The sequence below is a fragment of the Typopeltis vanoorti genome, unplaced genomic scaffold (genome assembly GCF_054136105.1).
Source record: "Typopeltis vanoorti isolate ZY-2024b unplaced genomic scaffold, IOZ_Tvanoo_1.0 HiC_scaffold_24, whole genome shotgun sequence".
Lineage (NCBI taxonomy): Eukaryota > Metazoa > Arthropoda > Arachnida > Uropygi > Thelyphonidae > Typopeltis > Typopeltis vanoorti.
Genome location: NW_028328064.1, coordinates 4,722,065 through 4,745,556, shown reverse-complemented (window position 1 = coordinate 4,745,556; position 23,492 = coordinate 4,722,065). Strand labels below are relative to the sequence as shown.

General features: G+C 37.0%; 1 protein-coding gene across 2 annotated transcripts in view; it reads right to left on the bottom strand.

Annotated features, from left to right (window-relative positions):
- Nucleotides 1-23,492, bottom strand: part of LOC150092192 (disintegrin and metalloproteinase domain-containing protein 11-like) — a 1,236,934-nt gene that overhangs the window by 832,852 nt on the left and 380,590 nt on the right. For both annotated transcript variants that reach the window (XM_090415260.1, XM_090415259.1), the window contains exons 12-13: nt 22,372-22,538; nt 7,580-7,661 (exon numbers count right to left, since the gene is read on the bottom strand). In XM_090415260.1, coding sequence (XP_090271386.1) covers nt 7,580-7,661; nt 22,372-22,538 — 249 coding nt within the window. The remainder of the gene's footprint in view (nt 1-7,579; nt 7,662-22,371; nt 22,539-23,492) is intronic.

The window sequence follows — 23,492 nt, the reverse complement described above, 5'->3', positions numbered from 1 at the left end:
TCTATGTCTGTTTCTGCTGATGTACGTTTCCTCTTTTTGGCTTCAATTCCTCTGTTATTCATTTCAAAATTTCTGTAAGGCAATTTAACACTACACACTCAGTAAAGATACAAACCAAAATGACCTGGATAACAAAGACAGTCAAGTGCAAGATGGCAACAGTGGTCCTCTTTGTGGTGTTTCCTGTTAGTAATGCTCATGGGCAGATAGAGCAGGCACCAAATTCTATGTAAAATTATACTGACCTTTCTGTTACAATTGACTTGGTTCTGTAGAACTAGAACCGCTTCAAGGAATGGGCTCTCTAATTTAAATCATGATTTGTGAGGTAGCCTGGCTTTCTTCAGTACCTCTTATCTTACATCATCCCTTAGAGAAAGTTTGCTTTCTCTAAGGGATAGTTCACTTTTTGATTCCCTATTCTGGATATATTTTTATGTTCTTTTTTCCTTACCAAAGTTTTCCAGTATGTCCAAAATATTAAGCTACACACTGGCAGAGGATGCAGTAGACACCTGGGAAAGAGAGAGGTCACAGGCGATCCTTGATTTTTCTTCAGCAAGTAGATATTTTGTTTAGAGGTTTGCATACTGTTCTGAATCTGTGTTGTTTCAGGAGGAAACCTAGTTTATTTGTTGATTCTTTGATGTAGGGTAAATGTATAGTGTATGTATGTATGTATAGTGTAGCTTGGGAGATGGGACTTTGTTCTTTGTTGTCTTGCTGATGTGTTCAACAAACACATTGGCAAGAAATCGCCTTATATAAAACACTCTATGCACTTTAAAACCATGATATAAACCTTCAATTAGAGAATGATTGCTTAGTGAACGTTGATGCATTATCCCTTTTTCCAGTTTTATCCCACTGACATTTGCCTCTACGCAATCTAAAATTGGGGTATTTTAGCTGGAAAATCCAGCTCTTTAAACAAACTGAAGGCATGGCAATGGGCTCTCTGCTTTCTCCCCCAATTGCTCACTTACACATGAAATCATTTGAATCTTTGTTGGTTAATTTGTCCCCCACCCCTAAAAGCCCAAAGTATAGGTGAGGTATATAGACAATGTCTTTGCAATTTCGTCCTCAGGACCAGTGTTGCACCTGGAACAACTGGTTCTACTCACATTATTCGAATACTGAGTACTCTGGATGTCAGTAAAGCTGTGGGACTGGATGGTATTTCACCATGAGTTTTGAGAAAATGTGCTAGGGAACTGTCAGTGCCTTTGACCTGGCTTTTCAATGAAAGTCTGGCTGCTGGAAAGGTGCCCATGAAATGGAAGGAAGGTAAGATAGTGCGTTTGCATAAGGGCGGTGGCAGACTGGAAGTGTCTAATTATAGGCCAGTTTGTGTGTCATCAGTAGTTAGTAAGATCTTGGAGAAAGTAGTGAAGGACCATATACAGCATTGGGCAGATGAGGGTAATGTTATCTGTGAGAGTCAACATGGATTTGTGAAGGGGCATTCCTGTTTTAGCAATATGCTAGCCTTTTATGATAAAGTTACAAGAGCATAAGATGAGGGAAAGGCATATACTGCCATTTTCCTAGACTTAGCAAAGGCATTTGACAGGGTGCCACATGATAAGCTGATATTCAAGTTGCAACACATGGGCCTGCATGTCAGATTGGTCAACTGGATTCAGGATTGGCTGTCTGATAGGTATCAGAGAGTTGTGTATGGTGGAGCGATATCAAAGAGGCAGAAGGTTACAAGTGGGGTTCCACAAGGCTCATTACTGGGACCTATATTGTTTAACCTTTATATCAATGACATTGTCAGTGGATTGCAAGGAGATATTCAGTTGTTTGCAGATGATGTGAAGCTGGGAAGGATTATTAGTAAAAGTGCAGATGCAGCAGCCCTACAAGAGGATTTGAATAAGCTAGATGGATGGCCAAATGAATGGGGGTTTAAGTTTAATGCAGCAAAATGTAAGGTCTTGAGGTTTGGGAAACATCAATGGGACACTGCATACTCTATGGGAGGAGTTATACTGGAGGAAGTAGGGGAGACAAGAGATCTGGGGTTGATGATTGATAGAAACCTGAAATTTAGGGGACATATTGCAAAGGTGGCAAAGGTAACACAGAGGATTGCTGCAATAATGAGAAGGACACTGACCTGACCCTGATCAGACCACACTTGGACTATTGTTTTCAGATTTCGTCCCCAGAATTTGAAGGAGATAAATTAACTGTGGAAAGGGTACAAAGGCAAATAACAAAGATGGTTTCAAGACTATACAATGATAGTTATGAGGATCAGCTGAGGGAATGTGGACTGCAGAATTTGGTGGATAGAATAAGGAGAGGTGATATGATTGAGACTTTTAAACTATTGAGAGGTGGTTACAGGGTTGACACTGGGGAGTTCTTTCGCTTGGTTGAACAGCGGGAAGGAGTGATGACAAGAGGCCATTCCTGGAAGTTACGAAAGGAAACTGTGAGCAAGAGGGTGAGGAGTGGTTTCTTTGCATGGAGGGTGGTTGAACCATGGAATGCATTGCCTGATGGAGTGGTGAGAGTGAGAACAGTCAATGAGTGGTATGATAGATTTTGTGTTTCTTAGGAAGGACCTCCCACAATGAGTCTTTTGACTCCATGGAGGCCTGAATAATAATAATAATAATAATAATAATAATAATGGATACAAAAAAAAAAAAAACTGCCAAACTCCTTAAAAAGAAAAACAAAGCTTCATCCCCTCCCCAATCCAGACTATATATACACATTACTCTACATCAAAAGCACAACAGATAAACTAGGCTCCCTCCTGAAATGACACAGAATCAGAACAATATGCAAATCTTTGAATATCTACCTGCCTAAAATCAGGGATCACCTTGACCTCTATATTTCCCAGGTATCTACAGCATCCCCTGACAGTGTGGAACTCAACATTTCAGACAGACAAAATGAACTATTTTGGTCAAAAAATAAAAAAAATAAAAAATACATACAGAATGGAGAACCAAAAACCGGACTATCCCAGCATGACTTAGAGAAAGACCACTACATAAGATGGTAGAAGGCCAGGCTACTTCACAAATACAGTTAAAATCAGAGAGACCACTCCTGGTAGCGACACAAGTTCTACAGAACCTGGTCAACTGTAACAGAATGGACAAGTATGATTTTACATAGATTTTGGCACAGTGCCATATCTACTTATCATCATTAACAATGATATCATCACAAAGAGTGCTACTGTTATCCTTGTATTTGTTTGTTCTTGTTATCCAGGTTATTTTGGTTTGTATCTTCACTGAATGTGTAGTGTTAAATGCCTTTGATAATGCTAACTTAAGCTAGTGAAACATTGGTTATAAATAATTAATTTTAGCTAGTAAATTATTTATTTACATTCTGGTGTGTATATAGTTTTTTGTTTGAGATACCCTGTTTCTCCTGTCATCTCTTGCATTCTGTTTCCATTACCATATCATCCTCGGTCAATCAAGTCTAACTAATGTCTGAAACTTTTGACCAAATTCAGCTATCTAATGCAAAAAAAAACTCCTTGTCCTAATTCCAAATACTTTTGCCATTAGTATACATAAACTGTAACACCTCTATCTTACAACCTCCCTTACACCTTGTGTTGCTTAGCTTACTAAAGTTAAGAATTTGGAGTGCTGAATTTAGCATCACAGAAAATAAAAGACCCAAGAGAGGAGAGGAATTGACAGGAAGGCAAGATAGTGCAAGAGCTAGAGAAGGAGAGATAACAGAAAAGCAGTTAATTGGGAGTGCCAAGACAGAGAGAGAGGAGTATCAGAGGAGAAGCAGAAACTATGGATGAAGAAATGAACAGAGCAGTAAGAGGCACGGTGTATTAAGATTCAATGAATCAGAGAATTACAAACTAGAATGCTAGAGAAGAGCTTGCACAATTAAGTGAGTTGAAAAGATTGGATGAGATGAATGTGTGAATCAAGAAATGAGAGATTTCAGGATTATGCTTAAGACTGCACAGTAAAAGAGTGTGAGAGGGAAGTAGTAAGTGTGTTACTTACACACTTACTACTGCAATGCAGTGCAGTGTTGATGAACCTTCTAGCATACTTTTATTTAGCGTATTTATGATATAAATTGTGCTGTTTTTCTTTTCTTTTTAATTCCAATATATAATCAATTAATTTTTTTGTAAATTTATGTGTATTTGAACTATGTTGCTTCTTACACGAATAAAGTAAAGGGCTGAGTATTGGGAGCTGCATTATTTAACCTTTATATCTATGATATTGTCACTTGATTGTAGGGAGATATTCAGCTGTTTAGAGATCATATGAAGCTGAGAAGGATTACTAGCAACAGTGCAGATGTGGTAGACCTTCAGGAGGATTTGAATAAGCTGGACTAATGGGATAATTAATGGGAGTACCAGTTTAATGTAACTAAATGTAAGACTTTTGAAATTTGGGAACCACTGATGGTAAGCTGCATACTTTGTTGGAAGAACTGTATTAGGGGAAGTGGAGATGGCAGGGGATCTTTCAGTGATGATTGACAGAAACTTGAAGTTTAGGAACATATTGAAAAAATGTGTTGAATGTAACAGAGAGGATTGCTACAATACTGACCTGACCAACAGATAGAAGAGTTGTGGTTCCAATGTATAAGACCCTGATCAGACATCTGGATTACTGTGTTCAGATTTTTAAGAGGATAAATTAACCTAGGAGATGATGCAAAAGTGAATAACAAAAATATATCAGGTTTGTACAATTTTCAATAGAATGATAGATTAGGATATTCAGCTGTTTGTAGATGATGCAAAGCTGAGATGAACTATGAGTAGAGCAGATGTTCTGGCCTTTACAAGAAGACTTCAACAGAGTAAATGGGCATGGGAGTGGGGAATCCAGTTCAATGCTGCAAAATGTAAGGTTTTAAAATCTGGGAAACAAAGATGGGATGCAGAATTTACTCTTGGTGGGTATATATTATTGGAGGTGGAGAGAAGTGAGAAGCAGTTTTTTGCATGCAGGGTTGTGAATGATTGGAATGTCTTGCCTGAGAGGGTAGTGTCTGCAGAGAATTTGAATGTGTTTAAGGCAAAGTATGATGAGCTGTGTGTGTGTGTGTGTGTGTGTGTGTGTGTGTGTGTGTGTGTGTGTGTGTGTGTGTGTGTGTGTGTGTGTGTGTGTGTGATAAAGGACCTCCTAGATGAGTCTTTGACTCCATGGGATCTCAGGATAATAATAATTGCCAGAAATCTTTTTGCTCTCCATATTTAAGTATTTCTGGTTGAATATGATCTACGCCAGCTGCCTTTCCTTATTATATATTTCTGATGACTTTTTTCTTACTTCAATTATTGACAATTACTCCTAAATTGAAACTGAAATATTGCAGAAACATCAAGAAGTTAGTAGGGCAGAAAGAAGAAAAAAGCAAAAGGTGCAAGGCAAGACTCAAGAACGTATGAATAAATGAGTTAAAGAGGTTATGAGAAACTTTTAATGTTGATTCTATGATAAGAGGAGTACTTAATTAAAGTGTCACTAAATCTTGTTTCCCTGGTACAAAATTAATATCATTAATGAAGATGGCAGGATTCCAGCTTCATTAAGGTGAAGAAATGATTGTGTTTGGCAGGCACTAGAAAGATAAAGACTGTATGAGAGAAGATATGAAAGAGTTATTGGCATAAGGAAAACAGAAGAGTGAGAAGGTGAAGACTGTCATTCTGCCACCATGCTATAAAAGATATGAAATGAGGTTGTGCAGAAGGAATCCTGTAGTTTGTAGACCTATGGATTGAACAAGATCAAGGGTGGGCCCCAACTCTGCAGCTCTGTCTCCACCACTCAATTCACCAACTACAATGAAATGCAACTACAAACATCATCAACACTAACACCATCTACCGCTCACCACTACCACCACCACTAGTATTTTCAGAGACAATCACAAACATCCATGCCTATGGCAGGATTCAGACTTTCAGCCTTTTGGCTGAAGGTCTTGGCCAAGCAGGCTGGCAAACATGTTTCAATTATTTTTGGAAATGCACAAAATCTTTATCTTCTCCTTTTATCATTCAAAGTATAACTCATAAGTTTTCTTAATAAGAAGAGGGAATTGATTAATTCACAGGCTTTAATAAAATATCACTTAGCCAAATATAGAGTAAAATAGGGTTGACCATTCCTGTGGCTGAAACTTCAGGTCTGATTAAAATGATACAGTCTGTCCTTTATGCAATTACAACTCTATTAAAAGAAAGCAAACAATACATCATGCAGATGAAAAAAAGCAGACATGGCACTGGGAGAGGTAATATCATATCTGACTTCTATGTACCATGTTCTTATATCATGGCACACAGCTTCAAGCTACATTCTGAGTTTATAATAATTACCAGCTTTGTAGTTCAACATACATCTCTTCTTAACTGAGAATTCCACAAGTTTAACAAACTTCCAGGACATAACTGCATGATCACTTTCTCTAATCCACAACTTGGTTATGGATATATCTTCTTAACATTATTATCATATCCAGCACTCTCAAACCCCAGGTTTGAGAAAATTATCCCAAAAGAGAAAATTAGTAAATGTGTAAATTGCATTTCCAACTTGCCACATGCCATGTACTCCCACTAATCTGTTCCCATCTTCATTTTCCATAATAATTGCTCAGCCTGCACTCATGTTAATCTGCCAATGCATAGTATCTACATCTCTCTGTGTAAACCAAGCCTATAGTAGCAACCAACAATACATTTTGTATGTTGGCCTCTAACTCACCCAAGATAGGTTCAAATGAACTGCCACCCTTAGTCTTAAAATTTTCCTAAAATTTTACTTTTGCCAATTGTAGTTCTTTCTGTGTCATCAGTAACACTTCTCCTCACATCCTATTTTCTCTATCCTCCAGATAATACAATACCGTTTACATTCTATACCTCTTAGTACATTATCTTCTGTCAAGCAAATCTTACTAATGGTGATAATTTTTAGCTAAGTCCAATTGACCAATGCCCAAAAATTCTTCCTATTTCTGATGCTCCTGGCATTCATATGCATGCAGTTCAACATCCCTTTGTCACCACAATTACACTTGAATGATGTAATTACCAACCCGTTTAAATTCTAAACTGAAAAAAATGCATTTACAGGCATAATCATTTCTGTATTCATACTAATTTGTTCTAGGGATGGCCAAAATAACAAGTTCCCAACACTTCTACTTCCTCTGATTTTGCACTTCCAAACTCTCACTGAACTACACTTTCTCCAAACATCTAACTCTAAAATCACATATGACTAGCTAGAAATGGCAACTAGAAACAAATAACTACAACAAATATCTAAAAATATTTTTAAAAAATCTGAAAGCTTACCAAAAGAGTTCTTTAATTTTTTCCCCCTCTAAAATCATAATCCATCTTGTATATTAGTAATACTGTACTTTGAAAGACAGAAAATTTGCAAGTGAATAGTGAGTTTATTAGCAAGATACCACTCCAAATAAAACATTAGTTTTATTTTTATTCATTTAGAAATTTCTCTTTTAATTTCAATTAATTTACAAATTTGTTAATACACTGAAGAATGATACTTACTTCACTTACACCAACTGCTTTAGCTGTGCATATACTATCAGGTACAGCCATACCTACTTCACTACCACGAAAGTGCTTTCCCCTAGAAAAAAAAAAAGTTGCTTTATCATCATCATATATACACCCTCTGTCCAAAAAGAAACCGAACATTTTGAAAACAGAAGAAACCAGTGCCGCCACCTGTTGAATCTTTTTGTTGTCGAAAGCGGCAGCCTTCATTAATGTTGTTTCATAAACAGTCGACACAACCTTCATTGTGTCAACTGTTTATGACATTTGTGTCATTAGAAGCCGAGTTATAGTGCAAAGAGTGACAGTGTGTTTTGACGCATGGTCGGAAAATGAGTTTCAAACAGAGAGCTGCGATTTACTTTTGTGTTAAACTTGGTAAAAGTTTTACCGAAAGGCATCAAATGCTTCAAAAAGCATACGGTGATGAATGCTTATCCCATACTCAAGTTTACGAGTGGTTTAAGCGATTCAAAGTGGTTGTGAGACACCTGAGGACGACAAAAAGCCGGGCTGTCCAAAAACTGGACTGAGCAAAGTTAACATCCAAAAAGTGCGTGATTTCATCAAAGAAAACCCAAAATCGTCCGTGAGATTGATTGAAGATGAATTGGGGATTCCAAAATCAACTCTGTACCACATTTTGACTGAGAAGTTGAGCCTTCGTAAATTGAATTCGCAATCTGTTCCCCACAAGTTGACCGACGACCAAAAAATGTATCGAATTGAACACTGCAAGTCCTCATTAAAACCGCTCGTAAGGACTCAAACTTCCTTGATACAATCATTACTGGTGACGAAACTTGGTGTTTTGAGTATGAGCCCTAAACAAAGCACCAGAGTGCTGAGTGGAGACCACCAGAAGAGGGGCATCCGAAAAAAAGTCACTTGGAGAAGTCAAAAGTAAAGGCAATGCTGATTTGTTTCTACGATTCCAATGGCATTATCCACAAATAATTTGTTCTGCCTGGCCAAACGGTCAATGGTGAGTTTTATCTCGAAGTTTTGAAGCGATTGATAGCGAGAATTCGTCGCGTACGGCATGAATATCGTGATGCAGCTGGTCACTTTTGCACAATAATGCACCATCTCATCATTCGAACATTGTGAGACAGTTTTTGAGCAAACACCATGTTTCTGTGTTGGATCACTCATCCTATTCACTTGAATTAGCACCCTGTGACTTCTTTCTCTTACCGCAACTTCGTTTGCCGATGAAAGGAAAGCGATATGACACCACTGAAAATGTTCAAGCAGCAGTAACCAAGACCCTCAACAGTATCCCAAAAACCAATATAAAAAACTCATTTAACAAATTAATTGACCGTGCCACGCTGTACCGAAGCTGAGGGAGAGTATAATGATTGAAATAAATGATTTGAATAATTATAATTGGCATGTGTTTTATTTTCTATCAAAAGTTCGGTTTCTTTTTTGGACAGAGGGTGTATATGTGCATGTATGTATATATATATTATCAAATATATATTATATTAACATCAATAATGATTTTCATAAAACTAAATATGATCAAAGTTTGTTTTAAGAAACAATTATAGAAAATACCATGAATGTATTGAAATTTTTTTCCTCTTGGTTATACTAAAAATTAAAGATGCCAAGAAATTATATTCTTGGTATCATCCTTTATCAAAGTGTAAACAAACAAAATATGCAGGTTAAGTAACTTTACAGCTGGGCAACTCATATATAGAAGTTAATGACTTCACAATACTTGCCTTAGTATCCCATAATGCACAGCACATATCCTTATGAACATAAATAATGCTATGCATTATCGGAAGGGTCACTAATCAGACTACAAACTTTGTTCGCTTACACTTGGATAAAGGATTAAACCAAGAATATAATTTCTTGGCATCTTTATAGTATAACCAAGTAGAAAAACTTTTAACATCCATCTCTAATCCAGAGCATTTTAGTAATAAGGTGTGACACCTTGTGGCTACTTATATATGGAAATATGACTTCTGCATTATTTCAACCTTGGTATCGCTTCTGAATCTGGCTCCCACTGATGAGACCTCAATAAAGGTCAAAACGGTCTGGGTGTGACCCTTCCTATAGACAACGATTTGTGTTTAAGTTGTGCAGATCTGGAGAAAGCATATGATGTGATGCTAAGGGAAGAACTGTCCAAAATCCTAGAATTATATGGTGTAAATCAGATTATGCAGTGAAATATATAACTATATATATATATATATATATATATGTGGCGATTAGTTTTTACTCGGTTGTTATACATTTCAAAAAATAGATTTAATGACTCCAAGACCGAGATAACATATAAAGATTTTAATGATAAATACTACTAGTTTCGGCATATAGCAGCCTTCTTCAGGTATTTATAAAGGAAAGGAATACTAATAAACATTGAATTATTTAAATAAACAAACTGGAAATTACAGGTACAAATTGCCTCACATAATCGATACATAAAAACGTTGTATTTTTCAAGTTGTTCCAACTGGCGTGCCATTGTTTGTTGCAATTGTGCGTGCAAGTTCACGTGAACGCCAATATTGAATAACTGCAGCATGGCTATCTGGGATGTTATAACTTAAATTATTATTTAAGTGGACCGGGTTCAGTAGGATTTCCCGTGATTCTACGATTTTTCTTTCAAACTCATCTTCACAGCGAAAAATATTTTCTGATCTATTCCAGCATACAGAGTGGCTTTGTTGGTCATCATTAGGATTATTTGAAAAAAGAACATGACTGGATAAAGCAGTTGCATGAGATCTTTTGTATGAGATGTCTCTCTTATGCTCTTCTATGCGTTGTTCAATAGATTTGTTAGTTTGACCAAAGTATGGGATATTGCAATCACACCACAATTTATATACTCCAGGGTACTTAAGGTTGTGATGAGTAGGTTTTGGATGGCTGATTAGAGAGCGGATTTTTGGAAGTGTGGTGAAGAAGGTCCTGATATTATATTTTTTAAGGACTTTAGCTATTTTCTTAGAGACTGTGCTAATGTATGGAATAGAGATGCTACCTTTAAAATTAATAGTCTCTGTTGTGCACTGCTTAGGAGGGTTCAGAAGAAGTTTCTTAATTGTTTTTTCAGAGTATCCATTTTGTTTAAAAATAAGAGTGAGGTGATTCATTTCTTTTTGTAGTTCATCTTGTTCATTTAAGAGAGAACGTGCTCTGTGTCCTAAGGTAGATATAATTCCAAGTTTTTGTGGTGGAAAATGATGAGAAAGATTATGCAGATATCTATTGGTATGCGTAGGTTTTCTGTACATAGAGATTTTTAATCTTTCAGAGTATCGTGTAAGCATAACATCCAAAAAAGGTAAAGAGTTATTATTTTCTATATCAGCAGTAAATTTTATATTAGGATGTTGGATGTTTAGATGACGAAGAAAATCTGTGAGAGCTGTGTGCCCGTGATTCCAAATAATGAATATATCATCAACATATCTTTTCCAAACTTTTGGTTTAAATGAGAAGGAAGATATGGCTTTCTTTTCAAAGTCTTCAAGGAAGATGTTAGCTAGCACAGGGGACAAAGGGTTGCCCATTGCCAGGCCTTGTTTTTGTTGGTAAATGGAGTCCTTATATCTGAAGTAACCAGAATGAATGCAATGTTTTAATAAAGTGAACATTTTTTTGGATAATTTATCCTGTAGTAATGTAAGTACCTCGTCCGTAGGAACGTTAGTAAGTAAAAAATCTAAAACAGAACAGTAACATTATTATTTTACCTGCAGATAAAGGCAACTCTACAGTCATCCTCAACTCTGAAGATTACCACAACAAAATGCTTCAATTACTTGAAGATAGTTCAATATATTCAATTCTTCAGGAAGATCCTACAAGAGAATTACAAAACCGTACAAACAACTTGTTAAAGACTGCGAGTGAACTTCCTCATAATATTCGGCTCTCATTACGCTCTCTACATCCTCTTATCCCACGCATCTATGGAGTTCCAAAAATTCATAAAGAAAACATCCCTCTTCGCCCAATTGTGGAAGGAATTGATTCACCTACATATAAACTTTCAAAATATTTAGCAAAGTACCTCAAGTGTTTCTCCAATAAATCTTCATCTTTCATCAAAAACACCACAGATTTTGTTTCTCATATTAAAGATATTCCCATCGATGATAATGATATTCTAGCTAGTTTGGACATTATATCTTTATTTACTAACGTTCCTACGGACGAGGTACTTACATTACTACAGGATAAATTATCCAAAAAAATGTTCACTTTATTAAAACATTGCATTCATTCTGGTTACTTCAGATATAAGGACTCCATTTACCAACAAAAACAAGGCCTGGCAATGGGCAACCCTTTGTCCCCTGTGCTAGCTAACATCTTCCTTGAAGACTTTGAAAAGAAAGCCATATCTTCCTTCTCATTTAAACCAAAAGTTTGGAAAAGATATGTTGATGATATATTCATTATTTGGAATCACGGGCACACAGCTCTCACAGATTTTCTTCGTCATCTAAACATCCAACATCCTAATATAAAATTTACTGCTGATATAGAAAATAATAACTCTTTACCTTTTTTGGATGTTATGCTTACACGATACTCTGAAAGATTAAAAATCTCTATGTACAGAAAACCTACGCATACCAATAGATATCTGCATAATCTTTCTCATCATTTTCCACCACAAAAACTTGGAATTATATCTACCTTAGGACACAGAGCACGTTCTCTCTTAAATGAACAAGATGAACTACAAAAAGAAATGAATCACCTCACTCTTATTTTTAAACAAAATGGATACTCTGAAAAAACAATTAAGAAACTTCTTCTGAACCCTCCTAAGCAGTGCACAACAGAGACTATTAATTTTAAAGGTAGCATCTCTATTCCATACATTAGCACAGTCTCTAAGAAAATAGCTAAAGTCCTTAAAAAATATAATATCAGGACCTTCTTCACCACACTTCCAAAAATCCGCTCTCTAATCAGCCATCCAAAACCTACTCATCACAACCTTAAGTACCCTGGAGTATATAAATTGTGGTGTGATTGCAATATCCCATACTTTGGTCAAACTAACAAATCTATTGAACAACGCATAGAAGAGCATAAGAGAGACATCTCATACAAAAGATCTCATGCAACTGCTTTATCCAGTCATGTTCTTTTTTCAAATAATCCTAATGATGACCAACAAAGCCACTCTGTATGCTGGAATAGATCAGAAAATATTTTTCGCTGTGAAGATGAGTTTGAAAGAAAAATCGTAGAATCACGGGAAATCCTACTGAACCCGGTCCACTTAAATAATAATTTAAGTTATAACATCCCAGATAGCCATGCTGCAGTTATTCAATATTGGCGTTCACGTGAACTTGCACGCACAATTGCAACAAACAATGGCACGCCAGTTGGAACAACTTGAAAAATACAACGTTTTTATGTATCGATTATGTGAGGCAATTTGTACCTGTAATTTCCAGTTTGTTTATTTAAATAATTCAATGTTTATTAGTATTCCTTTCCTTTATAAATACCTGAAGAAGGCTGCTATATGCCGAAACTAGTAGTATTTATCATTAAAATCTTTATATGTTATCTCGGTCTTGGAGTCATTAAATCTATTTTTTGAAATATATATATATATATATATATATATATATATATTGCTCTGCATAATAAAGAGGTAGTAGTCACAGCAATGTCGTATTACTTACTATATGTTAGTAATAAATCAACCAATCAACCAGTAAAACTAACAGAGGCACAGAAAGATGGTTGAATGTAAATCTGGCATATGACAGAATGCCCACTATCTCCAGTGTTATTCACCATCCATATAATTCACATTATGAAGGAAAACAGAATAAAGCCTGATATCAAAACCAGAAATAATTGATTTTGTTCTTTTTTTCAGAGTTTAATACCTCAATTTTGCTCTTTATTTAGGAGTATAGCTTCATCTGATTGCTGGCCTGGTTGGCTAAGTGGTTAGTGTATCCGCTCTCCAACATAATGGGATCTGGGTTCAATTGTCATCACGGGCATGGATGTTTGTGCTTTTCTTTAGTTTTTTTCTTTACTTTCTTTACTTGGCATTAGACTTGTGCTTTTTCTTTACTTTGTACACCAATTACACCAATGTGCTTTTTCTTTACTTTCATCACTTGGCATTAGACCACTTTCCCACTTATTCCAGTCTGATGTGGACTGGAACAAGAAATTCCATGTTTGGTCTCTACATTATAAAAAATGAATAAAAATAAAAATAAAATTATAAAATTCATAAACATTTATTCCACTCACAGTACTAAGAGGGTGATTCCATAAGTTTCCAGCCTGACTAACTTTTAGAGGTGATAGAAAGAAAATAATTGTGTCACTTTGCAACATAATCTCCTTTTACTTCAACACACTTTTCATATCTTTGAATTAACATTTCTATGTCTTTCAAAAATGGTCTGTACTTTTGTCTGCAAAATGGCCTAAAACTGCATCTTTCAGCTCACTCTAATCTGCAAATTTTCTTCCTAGAAGGTCTTTCTTCAGTTTTAAGAAGAGACAGTAGTCACTAGATGCTAGATCTGAGCTGTAGGGTGTGTGTTCAATCTCCTGAAAACCACAGTCTTTCACTGCAGCCTTTGCAACAATAGCCACATGGACTAGAGAATTGTCGTGAAGATGGCAAACACCATGACTCAGCATTCCTCATCTCTTCTCCTTTATGGCATCGTGCAGTTTGTGCAGGAGTGAAGCATAACATTCTGCATTCATGGCGGTATTCCTTTCCTTGAAGTCAATCAAGAGAATTCCCCCACAATCCCAAAAGATTGTTGCCATGATCTTCTTGGTGGACTGAGTGACCTTGGCTTTTCTCAGCGGTGCTTCGTCTGGTTTGCGCCACTCCATGGATTCCCTTTTGGAAAGAGGATTATAATAAAGGACCATGGTTTCATCCCCAGTGACAATCAATTCCATCACTTCTCTCTGATTCCCTTGGCAAAGCTCTAAACACTTGCAGGAGCAGGTCACACGATGCTCCTTCTGAATTGAAGAGAGAGAAATCAAGGCACCCACCATGCGCTGACCTTTGTCTTGTGAAGCATTTCATGAATGATGCAAAAGATGATTGTTATAGAAAGCCCCAACCTTGTTCAGATTTCTTTGAGCTTTACTAGTCGTTGAGCAGTTCCTCTTCAACAAGAGAGAGATTTCCTCAATCATCACTTCCACAGGCCAACCATGACGAGGATCATCTTCGATGCTCTCTCTTCCTAGATGGAACTGTTTAGCCCATTCCTTCACAGTGGAATATCAAGGAAAAGCTTCTCCATAAACACCATCCAATTGCTGTTTGTTAGCACCTGGAGAAAGCACTTCTTTGGTAAAAAATTATCACAGAGTGGTACTCATTTTTTAACATTACAGCCACTTAGCATGCCACGTATTAGTCAAACGAGTGCCTCCAACTGAATGATGCAAGTAGAGAGTTGAAAGTGGTACACTAATTTCCCTATAGATGGTGTTATCTGTCATGCACAGTGTTTTAAAATTGATGCAAATTTTGTATGTCGGGCTGGAAACTTTTGGAACCTACCTCGTACAACCTCTCATGAATGGGGAGTCATATTAAAAAAAAAAATTAATAAGGTCATATGATGACTCATATCACTGCACCTGGAGAAAGCACTTCTTTGGTAAAAAATTATCACAGAGTGGTACTCATTTTTTAACATTACAGCCACTTAGCATGCCACGTATTAGTCAAACGAGTGCCTCCAACTGAATGATGCAAGTAGAGAGTTGAAAGTGGTACACTAATTTCCCTATAGATGGTGTTATCTGTCATGCACAGTGTTTTAAAATTGATGCAAATTTTGTATGTCAGGCTGGAAACTTTTGGAACCTACCTCGTACAACCTCTCATGAATGGGGAGTCATATTAAAAAAAAAAATTAATAAGGTCATATGATGACTCATATCACTCCTAAGTGAACAAGTGTTTATAAACAAACTCAAACAAGAGTTTAAGAGCACTATTCTAAATTTCTGATTTCTTTCAGTAACTACTGAAAGAAATCAGCAATAAAGAGGGTAAAATTATAAAATTCAAATGACCATTCTCAGCAGACAACCTATAGAAAAAGTAAAATATTTCAGCTATTTAGGCACCTTTTTTTTTTTTTTTGTAAGCAAAAATATGATATTCATATTAACACAAATATATGTAATACTATAAGCATGACTATTATGAGAGAGAGAGCCAGTTGAATTAATTTATATAGAATAAGAAAAAAATTAACCCAAAAACTAAACTAGCTGTAGAAGATGGTGTTCAAACCAATTGTAACTAAGGAATTTGAGAGTAAGGTTAGAAATCAATAGCAGAATCACATAAAAAAATAAAGATATTAGAAAGGAAATTGACTTTGTTAGCATCCAACGATGTATGAGCAGAGCTAATTTAAGATGGCACAGTTATTCTAATGGAGAGAGAGGAAAGGTTAGCAAATTAGGTGTTTCATTTCCAAATACAGTGGTTGACAAATGATAGATATGAAAGAAAATTGAAATTGTTGACCACCTACTTAACCACCCAAGACGTACATATACGTCCAGGTTACCATGGATGCAAAGTGCATATTAAAATTGTAATACCATTGATATTACATTGGACTGATGTATTTTATCCATATTGATGGTGACGTCGTTAATCATATAATACCATCATGGTATTCTCATGTTAGAGGCTTAATGGAGTGAAAGAGCACCGAGAAAGGATTAAATATATTATTTAATTCTTTCAATATTTCATCTCAGTCTTGATGATATCTCAGTTGCTGAGACTTGTAGCACACACATGTAAAGGCAATACAAAACAAAGAAAACATGTGGAGGAAATGATTAGCATACTACCTAGGTGGCAGCCAAGGATGCAAACTAGGGTTCTTGAAGTATTAGTGTTTTCCATATTTTGGGAAGTTTAATGCTTAGGCAGATTCCAAAAATAGTCCTTCTCTTCTAAATTTACTGCAATGAAGCATGGTAGTTTTTCCAATTGATTCTATGAGCTGTAACTAAAGTGTGGTCTGCAGGACCCAATTGATTACAGTCATGACTGACAATGCATTTTTTGTGTTCTTCCATGTGGATGTTGGTTGATCATCTTGTCTGTCCACAGTAGGCCAACTTTCAATAACAGAGCACTTTATATAATCCAGGCACAGAGAGGAGGTAGCTGATCTTTATTAGAATGTATAAGGCTAGCAAGCTTTCAGTGGGACTTGAAAACCATGCAGAGATTGTATTTCTTTAAGCATCTGGTAATATTTATTTATTATTATTATTTTTTGGAGGTGCCTCTCACATAGGATATGATGACAGCATTATTAAAATCTTTCTCAAGAGAAGGTCGAGGATTGGGGAAAGGATAGATTTTTTAAAATTATTATTATTATTACTATTATTATTTTATTTTGATACTGTGGGAACTGTAGCTAATAGATAAGGTGTGGTCTACATGATTAAGCTCTGCTGTAAGAGAGGATTCTGAACAAAGCTTATAGGTTCTATTGATTAGTGTTTAAATGGTACCAAATCGTTGAGGGAAAGGTGATGGGAAAGTTTGTGAATGTATCTGCTTGTGTGGGTGGGCTTCCTGTATACTAAATGGGACAGGTTACCATTGGTAACCTGTCCCTTTGGGAACAGAAACTATTATTAGTTTCTTTTTCCATGATAAACCAGATTCTAGGCTGAAGAGGAGATACCATAGCTCAGTCAGTATAGATGAAGCTTTTTTGGTTGCAAAGACCAGAATTAGATTCCCATCCATGATGTAAGGAACTTTATCTGGTCTCTTTCAACTAACGGTAAGTTAGCTGGTCTCATATGGAGATAGGGGATTTTTTTTCACCTGGAAACTCATGTTTTTCGTCCCCCAGAACAGGCAACCGGCCCCATAAATACACATCACATGGATTATAGTCATGTATACATCCAAGGTCCGTGCAGTTAGCCTAGTGGCTTTTGCGCTTCGCAACCATATGACTGGGGAAGGAGTGTCCTAGGTTCGATTCCCATTGATGACGTGAGGAGCTGAAAGATCTTCCTCATCCATAGTCAAGTTAGCCGGTCTTGGATGTGGACAGCATGGTTTTTTCCGGGTTATCTAGCGTTTTTTCATCCAGCATGCAGGCAAACCGGCCCCGTGAACACACAGAGATACACCCAGGAATACTTCGAGGCATAGGGGGTGACCATTCTATCCTTGTATTTCGGTTACGAAATCCAAGCATGCTTGGAGGGTTGTGGGCCTTAAAGGCCTGTTAAAGCCATTGAAATAGATAGATAGATACATCCCAGCCATATGCCTGTCCCGAGCCCAGATAAAATTGGAGGGTTGGGGAAAGCAGTGGTGAACTACCCTATAAAAATCTCACCAGGAATACTTTGTGGTCAACCACAAAGTCACCTATGGTTAGAAAACTGAAAGGGAAAACCAAGACAAGGGTGAAGAGACTTTAGTCTTTTGTCCACATGTTTCATTTAGTTTTGTGTTGCCTATGCATATATGCGTGCATGTGTTACAAGTCTCATATCGTACTCCCTGATGATGTCTCAGTGACCAAGATGAAATATCGAAAGAATTAAATAATATTTTAAATCACTTCTCAGAACTGTTTTACTCCATTGAGCTTCCAACATGAGTTTCTCCCATCACTTAAGCCCTAACACACCCTCCTGGAATTCTGCACATTTCTTTAGTGTACATCACATTTTGAATGAGCCTAAGAATTTTTTTTTTTTGCCAACCTGGTTGGAAAAATGGTTAAGAATATCTGCTTTCCAACTAACAGGTTGCATGTTTGAATCCCACCAATAAAATGGGGGATGGAGACACCCCCCCATTGCCTCTGATCTCAGGGTGCACACATGGCTAATGTCTCCAACCCAATGTCCAAAGGATACCATCCCTCCTGGACTTCTTTTTACTCAGCAATGCATTGTCCCACTACTCTGGCTCATGCTGGCTGGACCGTTGCCAGGAATAACAAGGGTCGCATGGCTTGCTTGGAAGGAGGGCAGACCACAAAATGTGTACTACAGTTCACACATCAACCAAATCGCAGGATTTGCTCCTTGAACAGTGAAGGCCTCTCAGGATCTAAAGCTAAAGTCACTGGAAAAATATGTTCACCAGAACAAAAAGCATCTTGAAGTAACATTGATGTACTGTTACTTCAAGAGACCCCATGTGTCTGACATCACCCCAAATAGACTGAAGATCCCTGCCCTCATCTTAGTGGCCCAAACGTTCCATCCTGGTCATGGTTTGGCCACTTACATGCACCCAGGTTTGCTTAACTTAACTAGGTTATTACCTGACCTGGAATAGAGGTGGACAATCTTAAGATCTACAATGTCTACAGATCTCCATCTCAGCCATGGCTAAACCAGAACTCTCCCCCCACCAGTCATCTACACAGGAGATTTCAACTCCCATCACTCCATGTATGGATACCAATCTGCTGACTTCAATGGAGAATGATTGGTCAACTGGATGGATATCCACAACCTTCACCTGATCTTCAATGCCAAACAACCAGGATCCTTTCTCTCTTCAGATATGGAGAGGCATATACTCCCAACCTATACATAGTCTCCCAACACACTGACAACCATCCACTACCAATAAACTGATCTATCCTTGTCAGCTTTCCAAACAGCCAACATTGCCTTTTACCTCTGGAGATTGGTTTATCTATTCCACTCATTAAAACTACTTCAATCTATAGATGGAATCTACAGAAAGCCAAATGGAGGGAGTTTGGTGAAAAAATTGATCAAACCATCAATACCATCCTGCCTGTGCCCAAACACTACACCAGATTTGTCAAACTGGTAAAAACAGCATCCAAAGCAACCATCCTTCATGGTTTTATACACTATGCCAAAACAATGAGCTTGAAGATATGATAGCCCTGCATGAGGAATCTAGTGACCCATTAGTGGCTAAAAGGCTAATAAAGATCCTGGATGACAACAGAAGATAGAGATGGCTTTCAGCAATGGAAGAACTCGATTTCTCTAAGTCTTGTCAGAAAAGCTAGTCCTCACTGCGAAAACTTGGAGAAGCAGAACTTACAACAAAAAAAGATCTTGAGGTGACTCCAGACCAAGTTGCATCTCATTTATTTTCAATATCTAAGCTCAATCCAAAGACCTCCAAAAAGAAGGGCATGCAAACTACTCTGAGACAGAACTTAGCTTCAAGCGTTGAAACTGCAGACTTCTGTAGCCCAATTACAACAGAGGAAATCCAGGAAGCCCTATCACATACCAAGAATGGCCTCTTCCCTGAGTTCCTTAAACACTTTGGCCAGCATGGAAAGGCATGGTTGTCAGTCCTGTTCTCCACTATTATCTCTACTGGAGAACTACCAGTCTTCTGATGAGAATATAAGATAATTGCAGTTCCCAACCAGGGAAAGACCCCAGTTCCATTGGAAACCTTTATCCAAGTGCCCTCCTATGCCCAACCTACAAGTCCTGGAAAGAATCATATTGAAAAGGATCTCCATGCTTATTCAGATGGCTCTCCCATTAGAGCAAGCCGGCTTTAGGCCTGGAAAAAAACTATTGTGATCAAGTCTCGCCTTAAAAAACTAAATTGATGCTGGCTTCCAAAAGAAATTAAACTCTGGAGCTGCCTTCACTGATTTGTCATCAGCCTATTATATAGTCTGGATCAGAGGCTTGCACTCAATGCTCAGTTTCATCTAAAATGTAAAACAACCTCACACTTCTTAGAATCCATGCTTACAAACAGAAAAATGTGGGTCCATATTGGAAGAAGAAAAAGCAGACTCAGAATGGCTTTCCCCAGGGCTCTGTTTTGGCTCCAACTCTTTTTAACATTTATATCTCGGACATTCCTTCAACAAGATCAAACAAATATATGTATGCTGATGACATAGTGATACTTCTCCAGAGTCTTCTTTCGACTCTCTGGAGAATGCCCTTAAGACAGATTTGGAGAATCTCGAGAAATATTTCAAGCAGTGGCACTTAAAGCCAAACCCCTACCAAAACAGTGTCCACACCTTTCTATTTTAACGAGGAGGCTATCCACCAACTCAATCTAATTTTCGGTGGCAGCCAAGTCAAGCATGATCCTCATCCATAATACCTAGGCATGAACCTCTTGATAGAAGTCTGATCTACAAAAATCACATTTGTAAAGAAAAAAACAAAACAAAAATGAGAAACAACATCCTCTCAAGACTAAGTGAAACCAGTTGGGGTTGCAGAGCCAAGGAACTTAGGATCTTGAGCCTGGCCCTTGTTTACTCTGCAGCAGAGTACTGTACACCAATCTGGGAAACAAGTGCTCACAACATTATTGACTCTAAACTGAACATAACCATCTGAACGATTAGTGAGACCTTGAAATCTACCCCTCTACCATGGTTATCAGTGCTTTCCAACATAGCCTCACCAAATATATGAAGAAGACACTAAAAGAACTGGATAAAATCACAAATAACTCCCTACTGCCTTTCCACTCAACCATTATAAATCCCACTAGAACTTGGCTGAAGTCAAGGTACCCATTTTGGGACATAACCAGAACCTTTACTGGCCCAGCACCTTCAACTCATGACATATGGAACCAACAATGGATTATGAACTTGGCAACAAATGGCTCTCTTGTGAAAGACCCCTGCAGCAGCCCATCTTCATCCTTCCTGGAAGACTATGCACAACTATCAACAGAATCAGGGTGAACCAGGGCAGATATGGCTACCTTCTACATAATTGACATATGGCAAATAGCCCTTACTGTGACTGCACCCATATCCTACAGACTATCAAACATATTATCAGTGATGTCCCCCTTTGCTATTTCCACGGTGGCCTGCAGGAGATACATGAAGTGTCAAAGGAGGCTCTAGAGTGGCTTTCAACATTGGACATCAAACTGTAGCTGAATTCTGCCAATTCAGCTACAGTTAGGTAGCTGAATTTCTTATACCTTATACCTTTCATTATCCATTTCATTAGTAGGTAGGTATAAGAATACCTACCTACTAATAAAATGGATGTATGTGACCTGCCTTTAGGTGGGAGATGTTCATTTCCTGTATGAGACCACCGCCACCCCATTTTACTCGAAGCTTGCAGCGGCTTGAAAAAAGTTCCATGTTTCGTCTCTAGAGCAGATTTCTAGATTTGGTAAAAAAAATAAAGAAAATTACAAACATTAATAAAAATAGAAAAAATCTTTAGCCCACTCACAGTATACAAACAAACTGTAGATTTAGAACCTTTTGTGTGCAGGAGTTACATAAAAAAATAAAATAAAATAAATTATAAAATTAACGATGCACACTTTAGAATACATATAATGATGACAACATTTTCTTTGTTTCATGATGATAGTATTTTTCTCTTCATAGTTTTGGTATTAATAACCTCTTACTGCTGACACAAGAATCACATGATGGCTGATCAATAACTAAAGTTCTCTAACAATGAGCGGTTGGCAGAGTCAAACCACACACACACACACATACACACACCCTCATTGTGAATGCTCACATCGCAAGGTGAAATGCAATGGGCCAATCTTATTAACTTAGACACAACATGATGAAGACTTGATGTCTGAAGGCCAAAGCATCATTATTAGAGTATTAACTAGGATAATGAATAGTGTTTATTCACTATTCATTTTTTATTACAGAGAGAGATAAGTACATTTCTAACAAATGAAAAAATTAAGCACTTACGTTAGAAGATGGGTGGCATCTTTGGCTACTTTGTATAATTTTCGAGATGTATATTCCATAAAGTGCAGCAGAGTCTGTCGTACATCAGTACTTATTTCTATCTGATCTCCATGTGCCCATGTTTCAACATAAACAACAGAAACTCTTGTATTCACTGTGCGAAAATACTAACAAAAACAAATTATAGAGTTTACTGTTCATAACTAAAGCCAATATATTGTTATTGCTATTGTTAAAAAAAAATAAGAATAAAATATATATATATATTTCATGTCCTTGCACATTTTCACTCCCAGTTTCAAGTTTTCTTCCACCTCCATCAAGATATTCTTACCAACACATTCCTGCCTTCTAAATTTCAAAACATTATGTTTAACGATACTGAAATGGCAAACCTGCTGACCTGTCCAACAGGAGAGTCAATTAAAATTCTCCTCTAAAACCACAACATACATTCAATAACACTCATTATTCCTCCAAATTCAGCATCACTTAAAAAAAAAAAAACGGTAAACCAGAATCTGCAACCATTAGGTGATGCCATTGTGAGTAACATTGCAGAGTAACGTTTCAGACACTTATACTGGCACACCATCAGTAGCTTAGGTCTTCCCACATACCACTTTTCTCACCAGCTTAAATTTTCCAATACCTATCAAACATTCACTGTGCTAACCAATTAATATGTTATCTAACTCCATATATTCCTAATCCTAATTAAATATGTCAGGAGACAATTTATCAAAAGCCCCCTATATATACTATTGTATACATGCATCTCTCTTGTACAATGCACATGTTGTGAAATGTAAGCAGATTGCTAAAACAGAACCTCCCTTTAAACCCATGCTAACAATCTTTGAAGATTTTGCACTAACCAATTCTGCATCCTAGCCCTCAAGAACATCAACAACACATTAACCATAACAGAAGAATTTCAGATATACAGATCGGTAATTCAAAGTCAGAATCTTGTCATCACTTTTATGAAGTGACAAAGGGAGTAACATCTAAAAAAATTAAATGCACATATCCTATGCAACAAATTATAATGCAAACTGTTGTTATCTTAGGTAATTGAACAATAACATTGAACAACTGAAAAATAACAAGTATATATA